This window comes from Passer domesticus, chromosome 11 (genome assembly GCF_036417665.1).
Source record: "Passer domesticus isolate bPasDom1 chromosome 11, bPasDom1.hap1, whole genome shotgun sequence".
Lineage (NCBI taxonomy): Eukaryota > Metazoa > Chordata > Aves > Passeriformes > Passeridae > Passer > Passer domesticus.
In genome coordinates, this window is record NC_087484.1 from 1,017,106 (window position 1) to 1,029,285 (window position 12,180).

Sequence of the window (12,180 nt, forward strand, 5' to 3'; positions counted from 1 at the left end):
CAGCCCAGTGTGCTGCAGCTGATGTTTGTGCTGCCCCTGTGCCAGCTGAGTCACAGATTCAGAGTTCCTGCTCCGTGGTTGCTCCCCCGTGTGCTGCAGCATTCCCAAGCAGGGCAGCTGGAGCTGGGTGTGTGTCACCCGCATCCAAACCCCCTCCTCAGCAGCCTGTCTCCGAACGAGTTCATGTAGAGCTCTAAGCTGTTACAAGCAACGCTCAGGTGAGATTTGACGTGCGTGGATAACACAGCAATGTTCATAATTGCCTGAAATCTGCTATTCAACGAGCACAGCCAAGCTGGAAGAACACAGCTTGGGCTGAGCCCGATTTGGAATCCATTTATCCATCAGGCGACGCGAAGCACACGGGGAAATTGTGCATTTTGTGTGTGCCCAGTGCAGAACACGAGTGCGGCAGAAGGGAAATCATTTCTTGGCCCCGAGCTGGCACAACAGCCCCGAGTGCCCGAGGCTGCTCTGCTGCAGGCCTGCCGTGGATGCTCAGCGCTGGGTCCCATGTCAGGGGCTCCCAGGGGGAATAAAACACAAACCCCTCTTGTGCTGTGCTGTGAGCTCCGTGCAGCTCTGAGCGTTCTGGTAGCACAGGATCACAGCGTGGCTCGGGCTGGAAGGGACCCTAAAGACCATTAAGTGCTCAGTGTAGCATGGTACATTAATATAATGGTGACTTCTGGAGCCCTTCATGTGAGGCACTGCCCTGCAGTCAGCTGAGAAATGGAACAGATAGCAGGGGAAAATTGAATTACCTGCTTTGGAGCAGGGATGCAGCAGCTAATGGGCAGCAGGCTCCGAGGGGGGTGCTGTCTGCTCGGGGACAAGCTGCCATTAATTGGATTGGGCTCTGATGAGTTCCACCTCTCCTGTCAGACACGGAGAGCTCCGGGCTGGCTCCCAGCGCCGACTCCTTCCTGTTGTGCCAAGATATTCTGTATTTAATGTTGCCAGAGCTGCTGGGTCAGAGCTCCTCGGGGCTCCTTGGGGCTGGGGGTGCCCCACAGCCAGCGTGGGGCTGGCCTTGGGCATGGGATGGGAGCTTGGATTTGGAGCAGTGCAGAGTCCCAGCCTGGTTTGGGTCGGGAGGGACCTTCCACCCACCCAGTGCCACCCCTGCCCTGGCAGGGACACCTCCCCCTGTCCCAGGGAGCTCCAAATCCCTGAGTCCAGCCAGGCCTGGGCACTGCCAGGGATGCAGGGGCAGCCCCAGCTGGGTTTATCCCGGCCAGCCTTGTCCCAGGTGCTGGCAGGGCAGCGTTCCTCGCTGTCCCACTCCCGGGTTTGGTCCCTCCCGGGCGGATGGAGCTGCCACAGGTCCCGCAGGTGCCACCAGAGGAACCCCGTGGGGCACTGCCCCCAGCCTGGCTCAGAACCCGCCAGAACGACGCCTTTTAACTAAAAAAAAAACCCTTTAATGGGAATTGGGATCAGTTTTCCTCAAGTGCAATTACAAATGCAAATGGAGCTTTTGATGTGAGACCGGCGGAAATGCGATGGCTGTGGGCTCGATAAGCGCCGGGCTTTTGTTCTGCAGCTCATTTCCTCGCGCGGCTTCCAGCGGCCTTATCAAAAAGAGCAAAAAGAGCAGAAAGAACAGAAAGAGCCGTTCCCGGCGGGTTCAGCCGCGCCCGGAGAGCCCCGAACCGCCCGGGCTGCGGGGCCGCTGCTCCAGGGCCGGGAGCGGGTCACCGTGCCTCGGAACCGGGATTGATCCCGGGACACCTGCTGGGAGCTGGGATCAATCCCGGGAAACCTGTGGGGAGCTGGGATTAATCCCGGGAAACCTGCCTCGGAACCGGGATTAACCCCGGGACACCTGCCGGGAGCTGGGATTAATCCCGGAAAACCTGCTGGGAGTGGGATTAATCCCGGGAAACCTGTTGGGAGATGGGATTAATCCCGGGACAGGAGTTGGGATTAATCCCGGGACACCTGCCAGGAGCTCCCAGCTCAGCCCAGCCCGCTCGGGCAGCGCTCCCCATCCCAGCCGTGCCCGCATCAGCCCCGCTCAGGGATGGAAGGAAGAGCCGCGATCCCAGCAGGAATTCTCCGGAATTCCCCCAGCAGGAGCCGGTCCCGAGCGGCTCCGGAGGAGCGACGAGCACGGGCTGTGTTTGTCACCGTGGGACATTCGCTGGGACGTGATTGCCCCGAGGTGTCCTGCGGGAGGGACGGGGGCAGGCTGGGAATCAGGGTTTGGGATCCTTCTCTTGCTCCTGGTGTCTGGAATCAGGGTTTGGGATCCTCTCTGCTCCTGGTGTCTGGAATCAGGGTTTGGGATCCTTCTCCTGCTCCTGGTGTCTGGAATCAGGGGTTTGGGATCCTTCTCTGCTGCTGGTGTCTGGAATCAGGGTTTGGGATCGTTCTCTTGCTCCTGGTGTCTGGAATCAGGGTTTGGGATCGTTCTCCCACTCCTGGAGAGAGGCTGCTGCCTGCAGTGTCTGCGCTGGCTTTGGGGAACGTGGCTCTGGGGCCCTGGGCAGAATGTGGGGCTGTGGCCAGCTCTGAGCTGTTGGGTAAAGTAAAGAAAGGCCTTTTTGGGTGGAAAAGCTCCAAGGGCTCCGATTCTGGAGTAGGGTCCTGCCCCATGGCCCTGCCAGCAGCGCTGTCAGTGCTGCCATGCCTCTCCCCAGGTCTGGTCCATCCAAGGGCATTGCATGCAGCCTCTCACTGAGCATCTGTCCAAGTGTCCAGCAGGGTTACAGCTCTCTTCATGAAGGCTGAAATCCTATTTTTGATGTGTCTCCAGCCTGGAAGCACTGACTGTTCCATCCTGCTGCATTTCCCTGGTCCTGGGGCTGCTCTGGCTGGGGGCAGGGCAGAGGGACTGGGAGCAGAGAAAATGCCTCCAACACTGATCACAGAATCCCACAATGTCTGGGCTGGAAGAGACCTTGTTGTGCCCTTGTCCCACCCCCTGCCATGGCCAGGGACACCTTCTCTTATCCCAGGCTGCTCCAGCCTGGCCCTGGACACTTGCAGGGATCCAGGGCAGCCACCACCTCTGTCATGGCCCTGCTGCAGGGTTGCTGCTAAATTCAGTTGTATTCTCTCGACATGGAAGGATTTCAGTTGGAGAGCTCGGGCAGGCTGGGTTGGCATCATTACTGACCTGGATTGCTGCAATCACAGGCTGCCCTGGCTGGAGGAGCCCTAAAGCCCACCCAGCCCCAGTGCCCTGCAGGAGGGGAAATAATTCAGCCTGTGACTGCAGCCATGAGAAGCAGAATCTCCAGCCAGATTTGGCATCCTGTTTCAAAGGAGCTCCACTGTAAGGTAAAATTTCCAAAAGGGAGGAGCAATCAGCGTGCTCGGCTCCAGCCTCGCTGGGCCAGGGCTGCACAAGCAGCTCACGAGGTTTCACCCGGCCAGACTGCAGGACCTGATTCGTGTTCACATTTCGGGCTGCAGGAGCTGAGCTGCAGCCCTGGCGGGGCTGGGAAGGGCTGCTCCTGCCTGCCCCGTGCCCGGCCCGGGCAGGGCTCCTGCTCACCCCGCTCACCCTGCCCGTGCCCGGCCCCACGGTCCCACCGCGGCTGCGGAGGGCAGCCGCGGCTCCTTGGAGGTTCCGTGCCGCGGGGTGTGCACGGCTCTGTCCCTGCGAGGTGCTGGGACAGCCCTGGGCTGGGGAAGGGTTTGTGCAGAGCCCAGGGCAGCCCCTGCTGGCTCCTCACTTGCCCCGGGTGGCTGCAGTGGCCCCAGGGCTGGCAGGGGGTCACGGGGTGGTCACAGGCAGCTCTGTTAAACCACATTTGCTTGATGAAGCATTTTGAGCAAGTCGTTTAATGAGCGCTCGTTGTCCTGCTCGGGGGGAATGCACGTTGTCACAGTGATTTGGTGGCACTGGGGTGTCACAGGGAGCCGGGGCATGGCTCGTGGCTGAGTCCTCTGCCTGTCACGTACCTCCTCTTCCATAAGCTCAGGGTTTTCATCATACAGAATTATGTTACTCCAGAAGTGATTATCTTGCTCAGGAAATGAAATAAATCCCATATTTAAATACATCTTCTGCAGAGAGAATGTAACCCCCCCAAAGCTAAGCAGCTTGAGGGAAGGTGCTCTGTGGGATGTGCCAGCGCAGAGCATCACTGTCCCTTTCTGTCCCCTCCCCGGTGCCTCCGGGCAGGGCCAGCCTGGCAGTGGGGTGGTGACCAGGACCGGGTGGCAGTGACCTGGGCTCATCCCCAGCACCGAGTCACAGCCTTTGGCAGGTCAGAAACCAGAGTGGGAACTCTCCAGGGATGTGCAGGGCAGAGGCAGAGCACACCTTGGAGGGCCTGGCCCCAGGGAGGGGAATGTTTCCAGGTCTGTCAGTCCTGCTCGGGGCTCTGGAGCACAGCTGGGCTCCAACCCGAGTGGGAGCTGCCAGCAGGGCTCCAGCTGCATCCCCATCCCAGCGAGACCCTCGGGGGCTGCGAGGGCACCTTGGGCTCAGTGAGGCCATGGCCTGTGCCCCCCGATGCCCCTCTGCTGGGTTTGCCTGTGCTCTGCAGTGCTGACTCACTGCTGAGGGCTCTGGGACCTCTCCCAGGGGTCCTGCTCCCCCCAAACCCTGCTGGAGGGCGACTCCAAGGAGAGCACTCCCAGTTCGTGGGTCTGCTGCATGATGAACTGCTAATCCTCTTTGGGAAAATGTCATACAGTGGCTGTCTTTGCTGGGATTAATGCTTCCCGTCCTCAAAGGGATGTGCTGGTACCTGTTAATGAGCCATCCGAGAGGAGCTCGGGCTGTGGGTGGCCCTGGCTGGCTGCCAGCCGCTGTCACACCCCCCTCCCCAGCAGGGCCGAGGGGACACACACCGTGGTGTGAAAGCCCTGTCACCCCAGCTCAAACCGGGCTGTGACCACCCCAGCACCCCCAGCTCGCTCTGACCCCGCTCCTGCTCCAGCTCTGGGTGCCTCGGGCAGGGGGTCCGGCCTGGGGGCTGCTCCCACCCCGAGGGGCCAGGCCGGGGGCCTGGCAGGGAGCAGGGTGGGCACCGGGAGCCCCGGAGGTGCCCCCAGCTCCAGGGGCCTGGCAGGGAGCGGGGTGGGCACCCCCCCAGCTCCAGGGGCCTGGCAGTGAGCAGGGTGGGCACCCCCCCAGCTCCAGCCCCCCGGGCAGCCTGGGGCAGATGGAGGCTGGGGTCTGCAGAGCCCCTCTGGAGCATTTCCCGTGGCCTGGGCTGGGTGGGAAAGGGAGCAGGGTGACCCTGCCGTGCCACCCACGGGCACCCTGCGCCGTGGGGCTGCACCAGGGACACCCACTGCCCGTCCCTGCCCGGGGCCACTCTGCTGGTGACAGTGACAATGACCTGGCCACCCTGCCGCCGCTCCCGTGAGCAGCTCCCCGGCCCGGGGTGCCCTCGGTGCCGGGAGCTGTGGCACGGGGCAGCGCCGGGCGGGGAGGGCAGCCTCGGCCGGGGATGGGCATGGTTTGATCTAAGAGGGATGGGGATGGTTTCGCTTCCAAGCCTTTGCGCTGCGGTTTATTCCGCTGGCGCTGCTGGGGAGCAGGATTAACCCTGGCCCTGCTGCGAGCCGGGGGCTGCGGGCGCCAGGAGCACGGCATTAACGTGTTAACTCGCTCACACACCCGAGCACAGCGATCTCCCTCCCCCTCCCCCTATTTTTTTTTCTTTTCCTTTCCCCCATAATTAACCCATTTTAACAGCGGATCGCTGCCCGCTCTAGAAGACCTCGCTTAGCGACGCCGGCAGCGATTTTTCCGGGCGGATCTGCCGGCACGCCTGCCTTCCCCCGGAGCACAAAGGAGGCCCGTCGCTCCATCCTCCCCATCCTCCCCATCGCTGCCGTCCTTCCCGCAGGCTCTGCCGGGGGATCCCGGCGCCGCTGCGGGGCCGCTGCCAGCGCTCGGCGGGCTGCCATGGGTGGGAGGTAGCGCTGCTGCGCCTGGGCGAAGGACGCCGATGGATGCTGCCGCTCCTTAGGGAGCGCTGGCCGGGGACGGGCTCGGCCGTGCCTGCTCAGCACTTGGCGGTCCGGCGCTCGCAGGATGCCGGCGGTGATTTAAAGCAGCGGCCGGGAGGCTGCGGCGAGGCGGAGCGGCTGCGGAGCCACCACCATGAAGGAGCGGCGCTCCGGCAGCACCTGACCGGAGGGATGGATGCTTCTGCCTGAGCAGCAGCGGCGCCGCCGAGAGCCCCGAGTGAGCCCCAAGCCCTCGCCGCGGCAAGTTCGCCTTCGCGGGCCGGCGGCAGCGCGGGCAGGCAGCGCGGCGCTCCCGGAGCTCGGCGGGTCCCAGCTCGGGGCTCTGCCGGCCGTGCCCGGCAGCTGCAGCCCGTGCGGGGCCGGGGGTCCGCCCGCCCCCCGGCCGGGGCGCCGCGGGCGCGATGCAAGTGTCCATCGCCTGCACGGACCACAACTTGAAGAGAAATGGTGAAGACAGGCTCATCAGCAAGCAGAACACCACCACGCCGAACGTAGTGAATGCAGCCCGGGCGAAATTCCGGACAGTGGCTATTATCGCTCGCAGTTTGGGGACATTTACCCCGCAGCACCACATTTCATTAAAAGAATCCACCGCAAAGCAAACGGGCATGAAATATAGGTATGGGCACGGTCTCGGTCTTTGTTCCCTTGCAGCTTAATCGCTCTTTACTTTGCCTGCCTGGATGCACCTGGTTTTGCAGAGGAGCTCTCTCCTCAGGTTATTAATAGATTTTTAAACTCGGGCGTAACTGGAAAGCTTCGGGGCGTTTATGTTTTTGCAGGCATATGCATTTGTGGTTTTTATACCCAAAACCCGCTTGCTCGGGCAGATTCTGTGCAACGCCGTGAATTTGTGACAGCGGTGCTAAGATGGTTCCTATTAAGTGTTCGGTGTAACTAACGTTGGTGCTAATGAGCAGAAGAATCAATTAGCCAGGCATGCCCGGGGCCGGGCAGGAAAGTTGGCTGGCAGCGTGCTGCGGAGCAGAGGCGTGTGCCGGGGTATCGCCCACCGCGGGGGCGGCTCGCGGGCTCCTCACCTGGAGCGCTCGGGGGACACGAGATCAAAGCCGATTTTGGACAAACGCAGAGAAAAAAATCTCGGGCTTTCTTATGGAATGGCTCCTGCCCCTCACGGGTTTTTATTCCTCCGAGCCCAGGCTGCAAAAATGAAGAATGGCTGTGAGTTCGGTGTGAAGCGCTCGGTGCGGGCAGCTCATCAGCTCCTCTGTCCTGCTGCGAGCGAGAAGGATTTGTGTGCCTTTGGGGTGGCTTCTGCCTCTTCAGGGTGTCCCTTCCAGCCACCAGTGGGGGATGTTCGGGAGAAGGGGCCAGCCTGGGATCTCTGCACGCCGTGCCCGAGGTGCAGCTGCTGCTGGGGAGGCAGCTGGCACAGGAGGGCTCCGTGGGCAGGCTGAGGGGCGTGGGGCTGCAGGCAGATTCATCCTGCTGCTTCCCAGCCCCTGGGATACCCGCCAGGGCTGCCGTGCCCCCCGGCCTGCCCAGGGGAGCTGCGGGATGCAGTTTGGTGTTAAGGCTGGCTTTGGGGTCCTGGGACGGCTCAAAGGCGCTCTGGGCTCAGCAGCACCCCCGGATCCAGGCGTGGTGCACCAGGGCAGGGTGCTCCTGCAGCTCGGGGAGTGCCGGTGTTCACTCGTAGGAGCTGCAGGGTGGGCAGCAGCGTGCATGGCCTGCTCAGGTGTCATTTTCTGTGGTTTCCTTGGAAGGCTGATCCATGACAGGGAGGCTTTGCCCGAGTGGAAGCCCGGCCTTTCCAGCTGCTGTCCCTGTCCTTCAGCTGTGACCAGCTTCCAGCAGGGACGTGGCACCCTCCTGCCCTGCTGCTGGCAGCAGAAGTCCTCAGTGAGCCCGGCCAGGGCAGAGTGCTGGGTAATGAATGTCTGCTGGAGCCAGCTCCCAGCTGGGCAGGGGCTGGGGTGGCAGGGACAGTGCCCATCCAGGGGATCCTGGCAGGGACAGTGCCCATCCAGGGGATCCTGGCAGGAGCAGTGCCCATCCAGGGGATCCTGGCAGGGACAGTGTCCATCCAGGGGATCCTGGCAGGGGCAGTGCCCATCCAGGGGGATCCTGGCAGGGACAGTGCCCATCCAGGGGATCCTGGCAGGGGCAGTGCCCATCCAGGGGATCCTGGCAGGGACAGTGTCCATCCAGGGGATCCTGGCAGGGGCAGTGCCCATCCAGGGGGATCCTGGCAGGGACAGTGCCCATCCAGGGGATCCTGGCAGGGGCAGTGCCCATCCAGGGGATCCTGGCAGGGACAGTGCCCATCCAGGGGATCCTGGCAGGGACAGTGTCCATCCAGGGGGATCCTGGCAGGGGCAGTGCCCATCCAGGGGGATCCTGGCAGGGGCAGTGCCCATCCAGGGGATCCTGGCAGGGGCAGTGTCCAGGGGGATCCCAGCTCCCAGGCCGTGGGGAGGGCAGTGTTTGGAGCATGGCAGAGGGCCTTGTCTGAAGACAGGGCACACAAGATCAGTGTAACTTGTCCTTTAACCAGCTTCCCAGTGGAGCAGGGGCTGCCAGCAGCTCCTGTGACCCCTGCCCCCCCTGGCAGCCCCATCCAAGCCATCATGCCTCAGTTTCCTCATTTGTGGGAGTTTTGGTGGTGTCCCTCAGGGGCAGGACCTGCTCCCCAGCCACGCTCGCTGGCTGTAGGGGCACTGTGTGCTAATTGCCAGCACTTATCCCCTGATTTCCCCGGGCTCCCGGCTCTCTCCCAGGGTACCAACACCCCGGGGAACCGCAATTCCTCGCTCCTGCAGCCTCCAGAGCTGGGTCTTTGGGAGTCCTTTCTGCCTTATTCCTGGAAAAGGTTTGGGAGTGAGGGTGGCTTGTCCCACCGGAGTTCTCACAGCCCCGGCGCTCCGTCTGCCCCAGACCTGGGAGCTGCACCAGGAATAGCAGCTCGTTGGCGACAAGGCTGAGGTTTTATCTTTATGACTAATCTGTGTTTCTGCTCGCGGATCTCTCCGTGTGCAGAGCAGATTTCTCCCCAGGAGGAGCAGCGCAGGGGAATTGGGAGGAATGGCTGAGTAACCCTGGGGCTGGGCTGTGCCGTGCCAGCCTCGGTGACCTTCGGGTGGGAGGCGCCTTCCAGCCACCGGAGCTGGAATTTCGTGTTCACCTTGGGACCCGTTCCTCAGCCCGAGGGGAATCCAGAACCAAAGGCTTTTCCCGGCGGCCGCAACAATAATTCCGTGAACTCCTCACTCCCTCACATTTTGAAACTGAAGTCCTTCCCAATTCATTTTCTGCCTGAATTACGTCCTTGATGCCGAGCTCTGCAGCTCGGGCTGCTCCAAATGCCACCCCGGCCACGCTGGCCCTCGATTCACGCTAAAAATACCTCGAGCCGCCCCCCGATCGCCGCCCCCGCGGCAGGGCTGCCCGGGCCCCGCTCCGCTCCGGGATGCTCCGGGCCAGGCGCTCCCGATCCGCTGGCATTATGTAAAGGGAGAGACAGCCACTACGCCTGTGACAGGGGTGGGGGCGGGAGAGGAGCCAGCTCGGGGGCTTTTCACCGAGTGACATGTTTCTGGCGCCGCTCCAGCTCGGGGAGCGAGCAGCAATACGGCAGGCAAAAGTTTACGGGAATTAATGCGCTCGCCGGGAAGCAGCTGCAAACCCGAGGGCTCAGGTGCGTCCCCGCGGCGCTCACCTGGGCGAAGCTGGGCTCTGCCTTTGCAAAGGGAGCTCTAAGAGTGGCACTTTCCCCGGCCGGCTGAGGCAGGAGCGGGCAGGAGCCCCCAGCCATCGCCCGCTGTCACCGCGGGCACGGCCGCGCTGCCGGCTCCTGCAGAGGCTGCTCGCCTTCATCCTTCAGTGCTCCGGTTCAGTCCCGCTGGGGAGCCTGCCCGGATGCTCGGGGGGAGTGTCTGGGATCGCTTGGAGCCTTTCTTTGAAAATGATGTGGCTGCAGCCCTCGGCTCGGGAAATTGCCCTGTGCCGCACCGCTGGTGGAAACAAAGGATGGGCTCTGCTTGCCGAGGTGTGCGCGGCGGGGAGGAGGGCGGCAGCCCGGCTCTGCCCGGACAGAGGCCACAGCACAGCTCCTCCTCTCCCTGTCTGCCGTATCTCCCTTAAAACTCATTCCAGTACAGCGGACCCAGCCGTGCTGCTGGTGCCGGGGGCTGTTTGTGGCGCTGCTACCGCAGGGAGCGACTTCCCAAAGTGAGACTGGCACAGCCCGCCCCTCCTCAGACTTCAAATTACACCTCAGCCAGAAGTTTTTACAGTGAGGCTGCGGATGCCTTGGCCATGGGTCTTTAAGGTCCCTTGCAGCCCAGGCCATCCTAGAATTCCCTGATTCTTTGGCACCACCCCTACCCATCGCAGCTGCAGCACTGCAAAGCCTTGCCCAGAGTGCCCTGTCTGCCCAGGAGCCTGTGCCCGGAGCTGGGATGTGATGGGAGATGGGATGTGATGGGAGATGGGATGTGATGGGAGAAGGGATGTGCTGGGAACTGGGATGTGATGGGAGAAGGGATGTGATGGGAACTGGGATGTGCTGGGAGCTGGGATGTGCCCGGAGATGGGATGTGCTGGGATGTGATGGGAGCTGGGATGTGCTGGGCTGTGCCCGGAGCTGGGATGTGCCGGGAGCTGGAATGTGCCGGGAGCTGGGATGTGCTGGGATACGACGGGAGCTGGGCTGTGCCGGGCTCCGCCGCTGCGGGGCCGATTTGGGGCCGTCAGCAGTTCACAAATAACCCTTTTTGCCGAGCCCTGCCCGCGCATGGGCACGAGGGGCCCAATTTGCAGAGCACAACTATCTATTTGTGTTCATCCATAATTGATGGAGGCAGCTCTGACCATTAACTGCGGCGCGAGCCTAAACAAAACATTTTATCTGCAAAGGCAAAGTGGCTGAGTTCATGTTCCGGGGAGCCTGGGCAGGGTGGGGAGAGGCCGGGCACCATCCCCCGAGGGGAAACCCATCCTTGCCACCCAAAGGGGACGAGAATCTTCCCTCTTTAGGGAGGTGTTACTAACGTTTGTAAGACAAGAGCTGACAGCCAAGGGAATAAAGCAGAAGGGAGGGCAGAAAAGGGTCGTGTCCCTCCCCAGCATTGCAAATCCGGGGGCAGCAGAGCGTGTGGGGATGGTGAAGGAACACGGAGGGATCTGTGGAACAAAAGCTGCTGACTTTGCAATTACGTAAAGGTGATCTGGGCAGATAAACCTTGAGAAGTAAAGTTTGCTTTCTTCCTCGTCCCCCGGGAAAGAGCAGAGATTTAGAGCAGGTTTTGTGAAGGAACGGTTCCCTGTGAGGGTGGGAGGCCCTGGCACAGGGTGCCCAGAGCAGCTGCGGCTGCCCCTGGATCCCTGCAGTGCCCAAGGTGCTGGAGCAGCCTGGACAGTGGGAGGCTGGGACGGAGGCAGGGGTGGCACTGGAAGGGCTTTGGAGTCCCTTCCAGAGCTGTGGTGATTCTGTGACTGTGTGGAACATCCCTGAGCCCCTCCTGGAGGGTTCCTGGCGCAGCTGCTGGCACAGGAGGGGGATCCCAGCCTCCTGAGCACCACGGGCTGCAGCATCCTTCCCCCACCCGGCCCGCCCGGGGCTGGAAGCTTCTGTTAAAATGCCAATTCCCTCTGTGGCACCGGGTGCTGCTGGCCCTGGAGTGGCTGCCAAGCACGGACTGGGCTCGGGAAACCAGAGCAGCCAGCCTGATGGGCTGGGCAACGCACACAGTCACCTTGGGCTGCACAATTCCTCTGGAATTGCGGGTAAGTGTGCTGCTTGCCAGGGGTGCCAGTGGAAGCAGGTATTTCTTAGCAGTGTTCCAGGAGCTGTGCTTTCTTTTTCCCTGCGTTTCACTTTCCAAGCATTAACCATAATAACTGCCTCACATATTTAGGAAATTGTGGTTTATTTAAGTCTTGCTGCAATTATGAGCAGTTTTAAACTCTCGCATGCAAATGGCACAATTATTTTGGTATCAAGTTCCATATTGTTTCAGTACTCTCCACATCAGGCCGACTTTTATGGCTCATCGTCTGATCTTCATTTTCCTGCTGCAAATTAAGATTAATCCAGTGAACAGAATGGATTTACACTGAATTCACAATGCCTTTCCCCCCAGGACCGTAGCTTATAATGGCTACAGAGGAGGCAGGAACAACTCAAAGGGGAAGGAAAAGGAGCCAGTGGAGTAAACAAATCTGCTGATTTGTGCTGCTTTCACCTCCCCAGGAGCTCCCCGGGAGTTTGCAGCT

General features: G+C 61.5%; 1 protein-coding gene across 3 annotated transcripts in view; it reads left to right on the top strand.

Annotated features, from left to right (window-relative positions):
• Nucleotides 1-12,180, top strand: part of KCNAB1 (potassium voltage-gated channel subfamily A regulatory beta subunit 1) — a 57,303-nt gene that overhangs the window by 9,688 nt on the left and 35,435 nt on the right. The window contains exon 1 of one of the 3 annotated variants that reach the window (XM_064385034.1): nt 5,505-6,562. The exons of the other annotated variants lie outside the window; for them this stretch is intronic. Coding sequence (XP_064241104.1) covers nt 6,345-6,562 — 218 coding nt within the window. The 5' untranslated portion in view covers nt 5,505-6,344. Of the gene's footprint in view, nt 1-5,504; nt 6,563-12,180 lie in introns of those variants that run through there. 3 annotated transcript variants of the gene reach the window in all.